Here is an 18,630-nt window from a genome sequence, read left to right as displayed (position 1 = left end):
AGAAACTGCCACCATGTACAACATTCTTTGGAGTATTCCTACTACCAGCCAGGCCCAGAAGTGGGCACAGTTTCTTATTTCTATCACCCCTGAAGACTATCCCACAGGTGGCTCTCACTTTTTGGACGTGATGCTGATTCCTGAGTAGCTAAAGATCCCCTGTGTTTCAGGCTGAGCTCTAAGATTCCCTAATCTCACCAACATCATGAAGTCCTGTCCCTGGTAGACATCCTGGAAGTTGTCTTTCTCACAATTGGCAGCTCAGAAACGGAGGGCTCACCCTGCGCTCAGCATTCTGCTCGAGGTTAGAAAGTCAATGTGAGATGCATGATCCTCCTTCATGAGGTTATGGTCTGGCGGCATGGAGTGTTCAAACTGTACTTGAAGAATTCTCATTATATATAGTACCAACTATGATAGGTTTTGTAAGGGGCAGGAGCTGTGAAATGGCAAACAGGCTTGATCTTGTCTAGGGAGACAGGGGAGGCTCCAAAAGTATGTGCTCCAAGCGGATATCTTAAAAGTGGTAAGAATGAAGGAGGCAAAAATGGGACGGGAGAAGGAAGAGCATTCCAGCAGCGAGCCCCTGTGGACAAAGGTGCTGAGGCGAGCTGCGCATACCACGCAGAAGGTGCCCTCAGCATCTCACACTACATTCTTGTTTGCACTCAGAAATGCTTCCTGTTACCCGTGTACTTCCAGGGTCAGAGGGATACAGTTCATGAATCAAACAAGCAAATCACACTTCCCCCACACGAGTGAACACTCTGGAGAAATGTACCAACATACAGTACACATTCATACTTATATCCATCAGACACAGCCATGGCTGTGTGCGTGTGCTCACACGTACACACAGAACACAGTCTGTTAAAGTTTCATCACAGAATGGAGGTGTAAACACAAACAGTAATGTTACATTCCTGTCAAGGATGAAAAGGGTCTTTAACAGAGGGGACCACTACGGTAAAAGTGGCCATGGTGTGTACTTAAATATCAGAGACCCGGCATTGGGGCTCCTTTTAAGAACTTGGAGAAACAGAACCTCTACCTGGGACCCTGGATGCTTGCACAAACCAACCTGTCTTTCAGTGGTCAGCATGTGTCAGGGATGAAATTAGCTTTGGAGGCAACTTCTTCCCTTGGTTTTGGTTTCAGTCTTTAGGTGAAGCAGGAGGCCTCTAGCCTCCCTTCTGCCTCCTCTTCCCTGCCCCTCGGGGTGGGAGGGTTGTCTTGATCATAGGAACTACTACTTATAGTGGTGCTGGGGATAGGCAGGGGGCAGTCTTTGCCTCTCTGTTTCCAGTAACTAACAAGGCAGGTGCTGGGGGCTGCTGCTGACCGGGTAGGATATACATGGTAATCTCTAATTCCAATCCCCGGAAGGCCAGGTAGGCCTGACAAAAAACCTCAGGGAAAGATATATGGTTTTTCTTTGTCTTTCATATGGGCCAAAGGAAGCATTAGGGCTCATTTGGAATACGTTCACAGGGCAAAAAGCAGGTGACAGTCTGGGTCTAAAAGCTCTGGCTAGGGAGGGGAGTATTTATTTAATAGACTGGGTTCTGGCCATATCATAGGAGAGCTCTGGACAGTGGACCTGGTGTTTGGAATCTTTGCTCTAGCCTCATCAGAAGATTGAACTCATTAACCACATGTCCAGTTTCATGGCAGTGTCCAGGAGGAAGGGGGTTCCTGGGACAGGGAAGGTCCCTGTCCACCACCTAGGATTCCACCTAGTGTAGGGCCTGGCACATGGAAAGCACTCAAATAGATTGAATAAATGAATGCTGAATGATGAGTGAGAAAATGAGCAAGCAAATGAGAAAGAGGTTAGGAAGCCGAGGCAGACAGGGATCCGTAGAGAGAACCACAGGATGGGGCTTGGGGAAATGGCAACCGTTGGAGTTTGGGGATGAGGGGATCCCAACAGGCTGATGTTACTGAAAGAGCAGGCCTCCCAAGATGTCTCATTTGCTCCTTGCTCTGATTCCTCTGTTAGCTGAAGTCCAAGACCAAAAGATTTGCTAGAAATAAAAAAACAAAAACAAAACACACACACACAAAACAAAAACACAAAGACAAAAACAAAAACAAAAACAAAAAACCCAAGCCCAAAAGCCTAAAACCCCCCTGAAAATAACAACATTGAAGCCTGTAAGGCTGCATCACAAATAGCCAGCAAAGTAGGTGGACAGTAATTTAAGAGGAAGGTGTTCTTCAAACAACAGAAAGTGTTTTTATGCACCTGTTCTTTTTTTTTTTTTTTAGATACTCTTCTTTGCCATAAATACACGCATACATTTTTTTCCTAGATATTTTAGGGTTTTAGTGCTTAATTTTAAAAGTAAACAATTACTGAAGCTTTTCAAATGCCACCCCTGTTCTGAGATCTTCGTATCTGAATCCACACAATAGTCCTTTAATGCAGGTGCTGTTACTATCCCCATCTTTCAGATGATAAAAATTGAGGCTTAGGGAGAGGGGAAAGTACGTCACTTAAAGTTGTGTAGCTCCCGCATAGCATAGGCAGGATTTGAAATTAGTCTATTCTAAAGTTCACACTCCTCCATGCCTATCACCCCCCTCCCCTTCTCCCCTTCCCCCATCTGCCCTCAGTTTATTCTCAGCATTCAGTGTCTCTCATGGTTTGCCTCTCTCCCTCTCCCCAACTATTTTTCCCCTTTTCCCCCATGGTCCTCTGTTAAGTTCCTCCTAATCCTCCTATATGTGCAAACATATGGTATCTCTCCTTCTCTGCCTGACTTATTTCACTCAGCATAACACCCTCAAGTTCCATCCATGTTGCTACAAGTGTCCAGATTTTATTCTTTCTCATTGCCATGTAGTTCCATTGTGTAGATAGCCATATCTTCTTGATCCATTCATCAGTTGATGGCAGAGTCCATACTCTTAACCACTGTACTCAGTCAAGTTAATTCATGCTTTAATCCCTAACCTCCCCTCCCCAAATCAGGGATTTATGGTATTTAATTGGAATTTTTGCCTCCCTGCAAATATCTATACTGGACTGAATATTTCCTTTGCCATATCTTATATATATGCTTATACATGTGTGTTTATGGTGTGTTTAAAATGGGCATGGAGGAGGGCACTTGTTGGGATGAGCACTGGGTGTTATATGTAAACCAACTTGACAATAAACTATTTAAGGAAAAAAATTAAAACAAAACAAAACAAAACAAAATCTACTAGTGCTACTCTTCTTGAAATATATTTTTTTTAATTTTTGAAAAATGTTTATTTTTGTTTATAAATTAAAAAAAATTTTTCAATGCTCATTTATTTCAGAGAGAGAGAGAGAGAGAGAGAGAGAGTGTGTGTGTGTGTGTGTGTGTGTGTGTGTGAATGGGGAAAGGGTGGAGAGAGAGGGAGACACAGAATCTGAAGCAGGCTCCAGGCTCTGAGCTGTCAGAGCAGAGCTCAACATGGAGCTCGAGCCTACAAACTGTGAGATCATGACCTGAGCCGAATTCAGACACTTAATCAACTGAGCCATCCAGGTGTCCCGAAATGTTTGTTTATTTTTGAGAAAGAGAGACAGAGCATGAGCAGGGAAGGGGCAGAGAGAGAAGGAGAAACAGAATCTGAAGCAGGTTCCAGGCTCTGAGCTGTCAGCACAGAGCCCGAAGTAGGACTCGAACTCACAGACTGTGAGATCATGACTTGAGCCAAAGTCAGACGCTTAACCGACTGAGCCACCCAGGCACTCCTTAACTTTGAAATATTTAATGACAAAATGTTCAGTGCTTGACTCTTTATCCCTTTGCAAAATATCATTGTCTAATTTTGTCTTTTTTTCTGCATACACATAGAGTAGATGTCAAATTTCAGAAAAGTCCAAATTAGATCTTGATTGGCTTTCCACTACATTATAAATTAAAGAGAATTGACTGTTTTATAATAGGCACTCTTTCTATTTAGAATAGGGAATGTTTCCATTGCTTCTGTATAAAGAAGTGTAGTTTCTCCAACTGCTGGTTAACTGAGGGGGAGGGGCTGGGAGCTGGCAAAATGGGTGAAGGGGATTAAGAGGCATATAAATCTCCAGTCATAGAATAAATAAGTCATGAGAATGTAATATACAGTATAGGGAATGTAGTTAGTCATATTAATAGCGTTTGGTGACAATGTGTAAAAATACCAAAATGCTACAATGAGCAAAAGAATCCAATAGGATATTGTATGTCAATTATACTTCAACAACAATAACAAAAGACCTATAGTTCCTTTATGTAAGTCCCACAGATTTGAGTTTATTTAAATGTTACATTTTCCTGATTATTTTGAGTGAATATTTTTCCATATTTTCAGGGTGGATATGGTTGTGATGAAACTGTGCTACCAGTGGTTACATTATGAAACTTTATTTTACACAGATGTTTTGCTGATTCCCATGCAAAACAAGTGTATGCCTCCTTGAACAACAGTCATAAAGGCTCACTTCTAATAGTTAAGCCTCTTTTCTAAAATGTAATTTGATTTGTTTTCTCCGTTTAAAAGCAACATAGAAGTATAGCTGCTTCCTGAATAACACGGGTGCAAACCCTGCGGGCCTACTTCTTTGTAGAATTTTAATTTTTTTAAAGAGTTGAGAGCAAAAGCCACAAGGCATTCATTTAGCACTGCCTTCCCTCATCCCTGTGAGACCCAATACACGACAGCTGGCACAGAGGTCATATGGGTGTCCTCTATATACCTTGGGTGGCCCCCAAGGCCAGGACCAGGCTGGGCTGCAGGTGATCTCGTGCGCCAAAGGCCAGTCAGGTCCATCCTCTGACTACTCACGGGCAGGAGGCTGGGCTAAAGTGAAGGAAGACACCCAGAGGGCAGGGATGACACTGTGCAGGGAGCCTTGCACCTGGTGTCCCCACCTGCACCCTCCTCCCTTCTGCTCCCTGAAAAGCCAGCTTACTCACTTGGTGGCAGCAGGTGCGGATGGCCAGGGGTGGGTGGTACAGCTCCAGGCAGATGAAACAGCTCCACTGTCTCCAGGCTGTTGTTGCTGCCCACAGTCACCCCATGGGCTGCTGCCCAATGCTGCCACCTCCGGCCAGGCCCATGGCCGCCTCCCCTGCCCCAGCCTCACATGACCGCTTGCCAGCAGATTTTTTCATTCAATATACATATGATACTGCCAATGTGTTTTCTCATGATTTTTAAAATGTTTTCTTTTCTTTAGCTTACTTTATTTAATAGCACAGTATATAATTCATATAACATAAAATATGTATTAATCTACTGTTTATATTATCGGTAAGGCTTCTGGTCAATAGAAGGCTATTAGTAGTTAAGTTTTTAGGGAATCACAAGTTATATGCAGATTTTTTATTGCACGGAATTAGTGCCCCTAACCACCGCATTGTTCAAGGGTTAACTTTATATATCGGATAATATAGATAAGCAAAGGTATATTATAAAAACCAGAGATGCTATTACCATGATGTTTGTCCTTCTAAGTATTTTACAAAACCGTGATTCTATTATCCATAATGTTTTATAACCTGTTTTTTTAACTTGAGAATATATCATGAAGGTTTTCTTGCAGTTTACTAAGTATCTCTCTGGAGGGAGTATTTACGTAGAGACTTGATGGGTAAGTGGAAGTCATACATTCAAAGAGCTGGGGGAAGAATGTTTCAGGCAGAGGGGAAAATATAAAGAAGTTCCCTGGGTTAAATTAGAGTTTGGGGAGCCTGGGTGTCTCAGTCAGTTAAGCATCTGACTCTTGATTTCTGCTTAAGTAATGATCTCAGGGTTTGGGAGCCCCATGTGGGGTCCTGTGCTGATAGTGCAGAGCCTCCTCGGGACTCTCTCTTTCTCTCACTCTTTCTCTGTCTCTGTCCCATTTGTTCTCTCTCTCCCTCGTCTCTGTCTCTCTCTCAAATTAAATATATTTTAAAAAGTAGAATTCAATATGTTTGAAGAAAAAGGCCAGTGTGAAAATGAAAGCCTTCTAGAGAGGTTAGGATGTTTCTAGATCACAAAGCCCTGCCTTCCTGGACCCAACAGAGAGGAGGCAGACATCGACTGACTATGTAATGTGAATTCAAGCAAAGGGAGAGGCTAAGAAATACAGAACAAGGAGACCAAGGTTGACAGAGGACTCTTCTGAGATTGTAATCACCAAGACCATCACTGCAGAGAGCATTTGAGCAGAGATATGATCAGTAAAGGGAGTGAGCAAGTGAAAGTCACGAGCAAGAGTTCCCACACGAGTGGGATGTCAGTTAGAAGGCAGGCATGAGCTGGGTGTGCTCCAGAAATACAAGGAGGCTACTGTGCCTGAGGCAAGGTGCCCAGGAGACAGTCAGGAGGTCAGCCAGGAGCCAAACCACTGGAGCATTTTAGTCTTGGTAAGGCATTTAGATTGATCCAAGTAGAATAGGAAAACTTTTGGTGGCTTTGTATAAAGAGATGAGGTTTGGGGTGCCTGAGTGGATCAGTCGATTAAGTGTCCAACTTTGGCTCAGGTCATGATTTCACAATTTGCGAGTTCAAGCCCCACATCAGGCTCTCTGCTGTCAGCACAGAGCCTACTTAGGATCCTTTGTCCCCCTCTGTCTCTGCTCTTCCCCCACTCATGTTCTCTCTTTCTCAAAAATCAATATTTAAGGGACACCTGGGTGACTTAGTCGGTTAAGTGTCAGACTTTGGCTCAGGTCATGATCTCACAGATCATGAGTTCGAGCTCTGCCTGGGGCTGTGTGCTGACAGCTCAGGCCCTGGAGTGTGCTTGGATTCATTATGTCTCTCTCTTTCTCTCTGCCCCTCCCCTACTTGCACTCTGTCTCTCTCTCCCTTTCTCAAAAATAAACATTTTAAAAGCAGAAAGAGCAAGGTTAATTGATCTATATTTGCTACTGTGGGAAGTGGTGACTCTAATGGACCAAAAGAGGAAATAGGGAACCCAGCTAGGAGGCTATGCGGTGTTGAAAATGTTGAGGTGATCAGAGTCAGGCAAACAGAAAGGACTTAATTGCTGACAAATTAGATGTGAAAAGGAAGGATTCAGGGGTGATTCTTGTGTTTAAAGCCTGAACAACTAAGTGAATGATGATCTTTTGAGAAGGGAGAAGGGGCCAAGGGGAAGCAGTAAGTTCAGATTTTGTTCTGACATCAGCTGTCTTGTTTGTAAAACTAGCCGAGATAGGGAAGACCACGGGAGAAACAGGTTTCACTGTTTTGTATGATTCCATTTGTCATGACAGCAAAGGATTCTCATATATGTTTGCTCCACATTCATCCTGTTGCTGGATTTTATTTAGGTGAGCAAAACATCACAAACTTCCATGACAATAAATCACTATCTGTGTTCTTAATTCAATTTCTCTTTCTGCCTCTTTCCTTTCCTCCTTCCCTCCCACCTTTCCTTTCTTACTTCCTACCTGTATTTTATTTAGGGCCTGCTGGCAATGGTATTACAGTAGCAAATAAGATAAGGTTCTTCTTCTCATGGAGCTTACATTCTAGTGAAGGGAAATGGAAACAAAATGAATAGTAAAGAAGAAATATGATATAATAATAAATTCCATGCAGATAATTAAAATAGACTGATAAGATAACAGAATGATTGGGAAAGGCTTTGTGAAGAGATGATTTGAAAGGTAAGAAGGATGAACCTTGTAAAGATTAGGTGGACAAGTATTAAAGGTCTAGGGAACAGCAATTGCAATGGCTTTAAGTATGAGGAGGCACTTGGCCTGTTTCAGGTATAAGAGGAGGCCAGTGTGACCACGTTTTGTAGGGAAGGAGAAAATCAGCATCAGGAAGTTAAGAAGATATGCAAGAGTCCAACCAGGGGAGAGTTTATAACTAGACAAAGACTTTGGATTTTATTGCAAAGGTGATATGAAGGTAGTCATTGCTACTCCCACCAGAGGGACTTCTGGGGTTTAGTTAAACAAATTTATAAGATTATCATAAATCACATTTGGCTCAAACATACTCAGTGCAGTATAGAATGGAAAATAGCTGACTAGCAAGGCAGAATTAGGTATTTCTCATTTCAGGGCAATCCTTATATCAGTCCATGTTCAGTTAGCCTGGCCAGGAGCTTTCTTGGTTAAAGAAAAAGGAAACTCTCATTAGATTTTTCTGGAGCAAACTGCTGACACAAACACTGAAACTGCATTTAATACTAAGCTTTTCATAGAGTCTGATGTCTAATAAAATTATTATTGAGATGGGAAAACCTTAACCAATCTCTGTGAAGAATATGAGAATGTAATATGTTTTCCAGAAATTAGATCCTAATATAATAAGCTCTAAGGCAGGTGCATAAAGTCAGTGCTGTATTGAACTGGTTGGGCTCTGGGAAAATACCACAAATCCCTTCCCAGTCGTTTGGAGCTGTCTCCATCCTCTGCAGCTGAATATGCTTCTGGGCACTTGGTCAACTCTGACAGACTTATCTGTTCTCTGTGTCTCCCAATCTGGTACAAACTTGACAGCAGGATGTGCCAAAGCCTGGCAGTAACTGTGAAGTTGAAGTCACACTCAATATTTGACAAGGGTCTGCTCTGTGTCAGATACTTTGGATGGCACTTTATATGAATGATCTCCTTGAATTTCCAAAACGAATCTGTGAAAAACTACCATTTATACATGATGAAACCCCAGCTTCAAAAAATGATAAATGAGTTATTGAAGGTTATAAAGTGGTAAGAGTGGGGTTTCAACCAGGGCTATTCTACTCCAGAGAGCCTATGTTCCCCATTTTCCACCTAAGTAGTGAGTTTTAAATTAATTAAGTAAAATAGCAAGTTGATTCTTTTATGTTCTAATGATAAATTGAATATAGGTACACTGTAAAATATTCAGATGATGTCAGCTTCTCAGGAAGGATGAAGTGAGATTCTTGTGCTGAATAACTCAGTGGACAATGTGGGAAAAGTGCTCTCAATGAGACACAAGTGTGTAAATGTACAATGTAAATGTACAAAAAAGGGCCGTCATTGGGTGCTCAGGAAGAAGACATTTCAGATCCTGAGAATAGAACATGTAAGAGAGGAGACGAGGAGATGGTTCACCTCATAAGCTACATGAGGAGGCCAGGAATTCATGGAAGTATGAGATATACGAAGACAATTCTGGAGAACTGTTACCTGGAATGTTCTTTAACTCCTGGTACATATTAATTTATTAGCTAAGGAAAAGCCAGGAAAGTTAATTTGATTATCCAGTTCTGCTGGGTGAAACTCAAAGAAAATTCCCACAAGGAATTGGTTTCGCTGATAACATTTGTATTATAGAAGTTATTCTGAGGTCTGGGCATTCTAGGAAAGGCCCGCTAGGCTGCTTGTTACCAGTCAGCCATGAGGCTCACCATATGAAGTTGCCCAGGAGGGAGGAGTTCCCAGGAATTACAACATATCAGAGTCTTGCTATTGGTTTGATACAGGAGATACTGATTCAAACTAATCCAACTTTGGGGTCCCTGGGTGGCTTAAGTCGTTTAAGCATCCAACTTAAGCTCAGGTCATGATCTCATGGTTCGTGGGTTTGAACCTCACATTGGGCTCCACACTGAAAGCATGAGGCCTGCTTGGGATTCTCTCTCCTCATTTTTCTCTGCCCTTTCCCCACTCATGCTCACTCTCTCTCTCTCAAAAATAAATAAACATTAGGGGCACCTGAGTGGCTCAGTTGGTTGAGTGTCCAACTTTGGCTCAGGTCATGATCTCACGGTTTGTGGGTTTGAGCCCCGCGTTGGGCCCTGTGCTGACAGCTCAGAGCCTGGAGCCTGCTTGGGATTCTGTGTCTCCCTCTCTCTGTGCCCCTTCCCTTGCTCACTCTCTGTCTCTCTCTCTCAAAGTAAAATAAAGACATAAAAATAAATAAATAAATAAATAAATAAATAAATAAATAAACATTAAAACATTTTCAATTAGTCCAAGTTTAAGAACATATATCAATGTCCCATAAACAATTTAGTTGTAGAGGGATCTAGATGCTCATGCTCCCCACGTCTAGCAGAACCTTCTGATGGTGGTACTGTAGGCAGCCAAGGTCAAAATTGTAGTCCTTGGAAGTTACAGAATCAGAAAAATGTTCAAGTATAGAATGGCAAAAGACTGACAGCCTGACATCGACACAGTAAAAAACACAATTACCTCAGAGATTTGACCGACTTTACCTGGGGTCCCACCTGACTGAAGTGGTCAAAACAGTGCCTTAGAGAGTCATCATTTTCTGCCTTTTCAGCTGAAATAGGTCTCCTCCCAAGTGACAATTTCCTTTTCAAACATATCTTAAATCTAATCATTATTAAGTCATAAAGACCTAGAGTAGAATTACTTTCTCATAGTTTCTTTTGTCTCCGCTCTGATCTTTGAGAGCTGAGATCATACTTGATCTCTCTAAGAACTATTTGGTTCTCAAGTTCCTGGGGAATGTGATGCTGTTTTTCTTAGAACCATGTCAGTAAGTTACTCGGCGTGGTGGGCCTCAGAGATACAAGGTGCCTGCAAGCCGTCGATAAGGCTGAATGGACTGTATGTATGTCTTTATTCTCCACTCTGGCCTTGACTGGGCCATGGTCAGTATATCATAATTCAGTGAATGACAGGTGACTAGAATCAGCTTTTCCTGAGCCAGTTCTTAGGCCAGTGCCTTTTCTGCTCAGTTATATTCGTTTACCGAATGCAAGTGGTATGATTTTCAACAGTGAAATAGGCTGGTGCAAAACATGTTTCTAGACAGAAAGATTTAATTTTTCTATTGCTGTTTAAGTCAAATTGTACAGAGAGCCAACCTCACACAGGGAGAAGAGCCCTCTGCCCTTCCCCCATTCTGGTCTACTTCTCAACTGTGACCTCACCACTGACATCATATCCCCTGAGGCTGGCCATGGCCAAGGGCTGCTGACACCCTATGTGAGCCAGGTGGCTGCAGGGCTGCATTAGGAAGCGGTGTCCGGAGTTAGTGGGTGAGTGGACGTCACTGAACACCTATGGTCCCTGCACCCAGGGGTGCTTAGTGCTGCATCTGGGCTTCTACACGTCCTCAGGTGGCCCTGCATTCTGCTCTTGAGGACATATGGCCCGGGCTAGGGAAGAAGCAGGGGACAGCCAGCTGGTGTCTGGTAGGGAGCCATCATCACGCATCATCAGAGTGTCTGTCAAGACCCCACAGGACTGCCAGGAATTTATGCTGGCAGAAAATAGCAGCGTCCACCACTTTAAGAAACAGATCTCTAAACGCCTTCACTATAACACTGACCGATTGGTGCTCATTTTCACTGGAAAGATCCTCCGGGATCAAGACATACTGAGCCAGCGTGGCATCCTTGATGGCACTACGGTCCACTTGGTGGTGAGAACCCGTCCAAAAGGAACTCCGCCTGGTGCCAGAACTCTGCTGGGCCCCACCGGCCACTGCATGCATGGCTCTGAAGCATCTGCCTCTGACAGTGCTGGGATGCTGGCCAGGCTGGGCCGGCTGGCCCGAAGCTCCCCTGATTTGGCTGACTTTCTTGGCCAGCTGGCTCAACTCTTAATGGTCTTCTTGGAAGACCCTATGGTCCAAGGCCTGGCGAATGAGAAGCCAGCCAATGCCAGCCATGCTCCTGAGTCCTCAAGGCCAGTGCAGAAACCTGAGTTGGCTCTTAAGGCTCTGGAAACCTTGCAGAACCCAGCCCGGCAACAGGAGCTCCTGCAGGCAGACAAGAAGGGGCTAGAGGCCCTGAAGGCAGTACCAGGTGGGGACAATGCTATGCATCCAGTCTGCCCTGATATCCAGCAGCTCATGTTCTTCACTCTGGCCCCATTATTTGCCCCCAAAGGCCACAACCCAAGTTCAGAGCTTTGTAAAGAGGAGGCCAATGCTCACAGCAGTACTGATCCTACTACCAACATCCCCATAGCCTCAGCACCTGCCAGGCCATTCGCACAAAAGGTCAGCACAGAAGAGGTTACCCGGGCCAGGAGCATAGCCTCAAATCAGGCCAATTCAGGATGTGGGGCTGGTCTGCCAGATGTAAGCTTGGGCCAGGATCTTCTCTTCCAGGATGGCCAGCAGCCTGCAGGGAAACCCTCTCTAACTGGTCAGCTTAGACCCTCACCTTCTGCCTTGCGTAGAGCCTTGCACGTCCTGCAGCAGAATCCAACTCTGCTCCACCAGTTGGCAACTAGAAGCCCCCTGCGACATCATATGCCACTGCTTCCCATTCTGACCAATCCACGAGCCCTGCAGGCATTAATACAGATAGAAAATGGCCTGCAGATACTGTCCAAGGAGGTGGCTGGGCTGGGACCTTGTTTATGGGGCCAGGGTAGGCCACACGGGACTAGACAGTGTCCTGAAGCTAGGGCTGGAGGGCAGGGTCAGAGAGAAGACTCCATGCAACCCACTTTGGCTGTCCTTCAGCTTCTTCACGCACTGGCCAATGCCTGCTCCCAATCTGCTCAATCCTCACTACCCTCTTTGCCCCTCACTGAAGGCCTCTACCAGCAAGAACTGGAACATCTGAGGGTCATGGGTTTTACTAATCATGATGCCAATCTACAGGCCCTCATGACTACAGGCGGAGATACTCATGCTGCCATTGAGAGGATGCTGGCGGTACCAGAGACCCAGGTGCCTGCAGCTGATGCCCTCAGTCCACCACCTCACAGAGAGGGAGGGGAAGGGAGAAGGAGAGGTGGGGAGAGGAAATAGTGTATTTTGAATTTCCCCTACTCAGATCATGTGCACACTTGAACAACCCCCCCTCCCTCACTGCCCAAGCCTGTTCTACATTAAAAAGATTGCTTGGAGCTCATGTGTGGTGTCAATTTGGGGGTAGATAGGCAAAGAAAATATTATTTGGGGTAGAGATTGATTATGTTATAGAGTCTTGGGTCTGGGCTTCACCAATCTCAGAGTGTTTTCCAAATTTGAACGTGATATGGGGAAATCCTAAGTGTTTCCAGCAACATAGTTCCCCATCAACATTACCATCATCATCACAAGCCACCTCTGGTCCAATGCTAGGGTGACTCTAAAGGAATCCCAGCTTTCTTCCCCTTAGGAAGCCCGCATCTCTTCATTTTTGGGTCCATTGTCTCCGTATTACAGAAAAGCTGTCCCTCTCAGCTCTGGCTCTGTCCTGTCAGCCTGTGCTGGGATCCTGCCTTAGGAGGTGAACCCCCCCAACTTCTGAAGCCCCATTCCACCCCCCAACCCAGCCCCAGGCCTGCATCTTCCCTAATGTTATAAAATATTGGACTCTGCTGCCTTATCAGCCACTGAACTTCTCTCTCCTTTTGTCTCTGAGTTTCTTGAAAGTGCCTCCTCTTCCAACAGCCACGTTTCCCCATCCTCTGCAATCAGACGCTTACCCCCAGTAAGTCATTCCTCCTCTCCCCATTATTTTTTTTTTTTGTACGGAGTCTTATATACTGACCTATATAGCTGTTTTATTTCCTCTATTTTCTTACCCATTTTTATAGAGTCCATTTCTTATCCATTTTTTTATAGAGTTATTCCTGAGAGTATGCAACACTGATTGATTCCTTATTCACCCTTCAGGGAGTTTGACCATGTCCTTGGCTGTGGCTTTTCCTTCTATGTTCGTAGTTCCTTAATCTCTCAGTCCATTTGTACTTTCCTTAGCCTACCAGCCTACCCCTGAGTGTCACAGAGGAGCCTTTGGCTAGCATGGTCAGAAAGAGCTCAGCATCTTTTCCTGGACCCCATTCCTTCTCTCAGTGAAAGTCACCAATACTTTCCTAATCCACTCATTCTCTGTGGTATACTGCCACCTATCAGTGAGGTGATTCAGAGTGTAGGCAAATAAAGCACAACCCAGAAGACCTGTGGCCATATATAGCCATGCAGCAGGATAATAGCGGATGAAAGAGGCAGGAAACATGTTGGAAGTATTACTTTGGGGAAACCATCGACTATAGATTCAGAGTCAGCTCCAGGGGTCAATTGACCCTGGGCTGAACAACAGCTGAATCTTGTGCTTCCTGATGGCTGGAGAGGAGGGACATCTCTGAGCTGCACACTGTGACTTAATTGTTTTGTGACATCCCATTCACCTAGAGACCAGAGGTTGTGGCAGTCAGGGAGTATGGACACAATACCTTCGGGACCACGTGTCCTGCCAATGATCCTGATACACCTCACTCTATTCTTCATTACTCTGTGGCACCAGGATGTTAGTCTGAATTTCTGAGACCAGGGATGCACATTTGGTCCCAGGGAAGAGTGACAGTCTGGGGTCAAGTGTGAGTGATGGGCAGGGCAGTATCCTGAGCTCCTGGAAGCACGTTGACTCTTTTACCGTGTGGAGTCCCACAGTCAGACACCTGAGTGAGGTGGGAAATCTTGGCAATAATGTTAATAGTCTTCCTGCAGACTGGACCCTGTTACCTCCAGTTTTGTAGAAGCCTACTGACTTCTACAAACCCCTTCCCCATCTAGGGAGCTATTATACTTGAGCTTCAGGATGATAAAAGGGCCAAAAACAGAACTTTAAAGAGTGGAGCTTGTTGCCAGGGCTGTAGAATCCTTCATCTGTCTCTTATCTATATAATGTGAAACTTGGACTTCGCTCAGTAATGGGAAACCCTGGGGAAGACATGCCCAGTGCTGTATCCACAGGGTATCCATCCAGAGTACAGGCCGTAGCTAGACTGACCCCAGTACCAAGGTATTAGCAGCTGAGTGATCCTGCACCCCTCCTTGTCTACTATTTTCCACTTTTAAGTGGAATCATACTATTTGATACTGATTTCATACTAACTCTGAATCATGCTATTTTCCACTTTTATTTTCCCTTTAAGCTTTCTCCTCTAAGCTTCTTTGAGGTTTCAGACACGGAAGAGGAGAATGGTTGATGAAATTTGTTGGGGAGATGAGAGAGCGCTAGCCTGCAAACTATATCGGACACATTATTTGTCCACTCATGAACTTAAACTTCCTTACCAGTACCTCAGTCTCCTGTAGCTCTATGGTCCTGTAAATCTAGTCCACAGATGGATGCATTTTGAATACTACTATGAGAGTCCAAAGTCCTGAATCCTGGCCCTGCCTTTGATACTAACTTCCTGGGTTACTGAGCCTCACTTTCTTCCAGGAGAAATGCGAGGTTCACAGCAGGTGATTAGCATGATGGTGAGCGTTACCTTGTGAGGTAGACCTTTTGAGCAAATGAAGCCAACATCTTAGGGGAGCAGGCATATGGCCCACAAAGGAGCCCATTTCAGGAACCAAACAGCACTTTCCTTCCACATTCCCACCTTTGGCTCCTTTATATATGTTGTTCTCAGTTCCTGAGATCATCACACCACTGGGTCTCTTTACCATTTACTACCTCAAATGACAACAGGTCTTCACCTTCATTACTGTGTGTTTGTGCAGGTAGACATTCTCACATGTACCTCACACTGAAGAAGGTATGAGATATTGTCCATAAAGATGCATAACCATAGCACTATTAGCTTCTCTGAATCATAGGCTCTTAATTAAAGATGCTAATACTAACCATGTTTTGAATTATGAGGAGGAGTAACCAGTGACTAATTTGTGTATTTTAGAACTGAGGTTATTAGGGCAAAGGAAGGCTATTTAAAAAAGCACTTGGATTTTGAGAAGGCTTCCCTGAATTCCTAATGAGGGATAATTTTATGTCTAACAGAAAAGGATTTAAAATTGGAAGGATTTAAAAATGGAAGATGAGAGGAGGAATGGGAGAAAATATAGTTTTAACAGGCACTATACATATCCCAAGCACTGTCTAAATATTTTAGAGTTGTTATTTAATATAGTTATCATGATAAGCCTGTAAAATTGTATAAAATCATCCTAAATAAGTTACAAGTTGGCTAATAAAGTCCAGAGTCTACTTAACATTCTCATATTTATTGGTTGATCATTTTACATGTCAGGCACTGTCTTAAGTTTTCTGCACTCATGAACTTACTTATTCCTCACCACAGCATTAACAGTGAGATATTAACATTACTCATTTGACAGTTGGCCAAACCGAGACATAGAGAGATCTAGTAACATGCTTAAGACCACAAAGACAGCAAGCAGAGGAACCAGGATTCACACCCAGGTACTCTGACTTGAGACTTTATGCTCTTCATCACTATCCAAAGCACTGGAAATCAGATTGAATTTACCTCAAATGTTCATTTTTTTTTTTTTTTTACTTGGGCTCACAGAAGAATATTTCCACTATGAAACAGAGACTCATTTAAGAAGAGTAATTGTTTTGATCTTTAGTAAGTCACAGAAACATTTGCAGGAAAAGAAAAACAGGAGCATTTTATACTGGCACTATCATAGGTACTGAGATTTCTTCAAGGTGTGCTTATTGTAACATTTACCCAAGAGTGAAAATATTATCATCTCTCTGAGTTATTCAGAGTTGCTCAAGGAGCCTGAGGAAATGCGTTATGTTCAATATGATTTAAAAAATTATTTTATTTTATTTTATTTTTTTTTTACAAATAGTTTATTGTCAAATTAGTTTCCACATAACACTATTTGTAAAATAAATAAATAAATAAAATACCTAAGGGGTAAAAAAAAAAGAGCACATCTATTATCATGAGCATTGGTCAATGATGTATAGAATTGTTGAATCACTATATTACACCTAAAGCTAAAAGAACACTATGTTTTAACTATACTGGAATTAAAATAAAAAACTAAAAATTAAAAAAAATTTTTTTAATCATTTATTTATTTTTGAGAGACAGAGACAGAGCATGAGCAAGGAAAAGGCAAAGAGGGAGGGAGACACAGAATCCAAAGCAGGCTCAAGGCTCTGAGCTGTCAGCATAGAGCCCAATGCGGGGCTCGAACCCATGGACCGCAAGATCATGATCTGAGCCGAAGTCGGAGGCTTAACCAACTGAGCCACCCAGGTGTCCCTCAGTGTGATTTTTGATACCTCCAATTCATCTGACCTTCTCTTTGCTTTCACTGCTTCCTCTACAGTAAACAGATTTCTGTCATGTCAGAGGTCTCCATCCATGTAAATACATCTAGAAAGCTCAGAACTCATTTACTTTCCTTATCCTGGACCTGTGCTCAAATTTCATGTTGAAATTTTCCCCAAGTGGAGGAGTCTCAAAAGTCGGCTCCGAATCTCCTTGGTCCGAGCCCCATAGATGATCGGGTTGAGCACAGGAGGCACCAGCACATACAGGTTTGCCAGAAAAATGTGCACATTCTTGGGGACTCGGTGCTGGCCAAAACGGTGGGTGAGAAAGGAGAAGAAGGCAGGAATGTAGAAGACCAGGATGACCCCGAGGTGGGAGCCACAGGTACTCAGAGCCTTGTGCCTGGCATCTTGAGATGGAAGGCGGAAGACAGCATGGAGGATGAAGCCGTAGGAGATGGCAATGAGGATGGAATCCAGACCCATGGCCAGCAGGGCCACAGTCAGCCCGTAGACAATATTGACAGTGATGTTGGCACAGGCCAGGCGAGCGATGCCCATGTGCTCACAGTAGGTGTGGGCCATGACATGGTGACCACAGTAAGGCAGTCGCTTCAACAAGAAGATGAATGGGGAGACAATGGCTACACTACGGAATAGCCCAACAAGGCTAATAGTGCCTATGACGGTATGGTTGAGGATGGTTGTGTATCTCAGTGGGTTGCAGATAGCCACATAGCGATCAAAGGCCATGGCAAGAAGAACTGAGGACTCCAGAGCATAGATAGAATGGACACAAAACATCTGGGCCAGGCAGCCACCAAAGGAAATCTGTCCAGCATGGAGCCATAAGGTGGCCAGCATCTTGGGCACAGTGGTGGAGCTGAGAGCCAGGTCGGTGAGTGAGAGAAGGCACAGGAAGAGGTACATGGGTGCATGAAGAGTGCTGTCTGTCACAATGACCAGGATGAGGGCAGCATTCCCAGCCAGCGCTACCAGATACATGGCACAGAAGGGGATGGCGATCCAGACGTGGGCCCACTCCAGCCCTGGGATCCCCGTCAGGACGAGAGTGACTGGGAGACTGTCATCACTGGTATTGGAAGCTGGCATTCTGCTTGGAAATAAAGGCCCCCATCCAAGGGGTCATGTTATGCTTGCCCTGTAACATCAGGTGCTTGAGTCAGTCACACAAAATGATGAACTTTCTGTGACTGAGGAAAATAAGGTGAGGAAAATATTTATTTAAGCTGAGGAAAATATTTATTATGTTTAAGTTGCTCAAGAGTCTTGAAATATACTATCACATATAGTCTTTTTTTCTCTCTGCTAATTCCTGACAATGATGTGTTTAGTTCTGTATTCTAAGCATCAAACATTTATTTTTTTTATTTTTATTTTTTTTTAATTTTTTAATGTTTTTTATTTATTTCTAGGAGAGAGAGAGAGAGAGACAGCGTGAGCAGGGGAGGGTCACAGACTCTGAAACAGGCTCCAGGCTCTGAGCTGGCAGTCAGCACAGAGCCCGACGCGGGGCTCGAACTCACGAACCGCGAGATCATGACCTGAGCGAAAGTCGGACGCTCAACCGACTAAGCCACCCGGGCGCCCCTAAGCATCAAACATTTAAACATCTTTCTAATCGGATCCTTCACAATTTACCTCATACACATCCTGTCCACCATTTATTAATGTCTAGTCCACTCACATTAAGGGATGGTCCT

General features: G+C 43.9%; 2 protein-coding genes across 2 annotated transcripts; one reads left to right on the top strand and one right to left on the bottom strand.

Annotated features, from left to right (window-relative positions):
• Nucleotides 1-10,888: 10,888 nt before the first annotated feature.
• On the top strand, nt 10,889-12,763 carry LOC120225593 (ubiquilin-3-like). The gene has a single exon (XM_039223783.1). It carries the CDS (start codon nt 11,062-11,064, stop codon nt 12,679-12,681), a length of 1,620 nt encoding a protein of 539 aa, XP_039079714.1. The 5' UTR covers nt 10,889-11,061; the 3' UTR covers nt 12,682-12,763.
• A 4,299-nt stretch (nt 12,764-17,062) lies between these two features.
• Nucleotides 17,063-18,019, bottom strand: LOC120225589 (olfactory receptor 52D1). Its single transcript, XM_039223778.1, has one exon. It carries the CDS (start codon nt 18,017-18,019, stop codon nt 17,063-17,065), a length of 957 nt encoding a protein of 318 aa, XP_039079709.1.
• Nucleotides 18,020-18,630: the final 611 nt, after the last annotated feature.

Source organism: Hyaena hyaena, unplaced genomic scaffold (assembly GCF_003009895.1).
Source record: "Hyaena hyaena isolate Hyena2069 unplaced genomic scaffold, ASM300989v1 scaffold_1444, whole genome shotgun sequence".
Classification (NCBI taxonomy): Eukaryota; Metazoa; Chordata; class Mammalia; order Carnivora; family Hyaenidae; genus Hyaena; species Hyaena hyaena.
This window is presented reverse-complemented; position numbering and strand designations above follow the sequence as displayed.

What these genes read in the sequence shown, in the direction of transcription:
- LOC120225589 (XM_039223778.1), bottom strand. Translation starts at nt 18,019, where the DNA reads ATGCCAGCTTCCAATACCAGTGATGACAGTCTCCCAGTCACTCTCGTC.
- LOC120225593 (XM_039223783.1), top strand. Translation starts at nt 11,062, where the DNA reads ATGGCCCGGGCTAGGGAAGAAGCAGGGGACAGCCAGCTGGTGTCTGGT.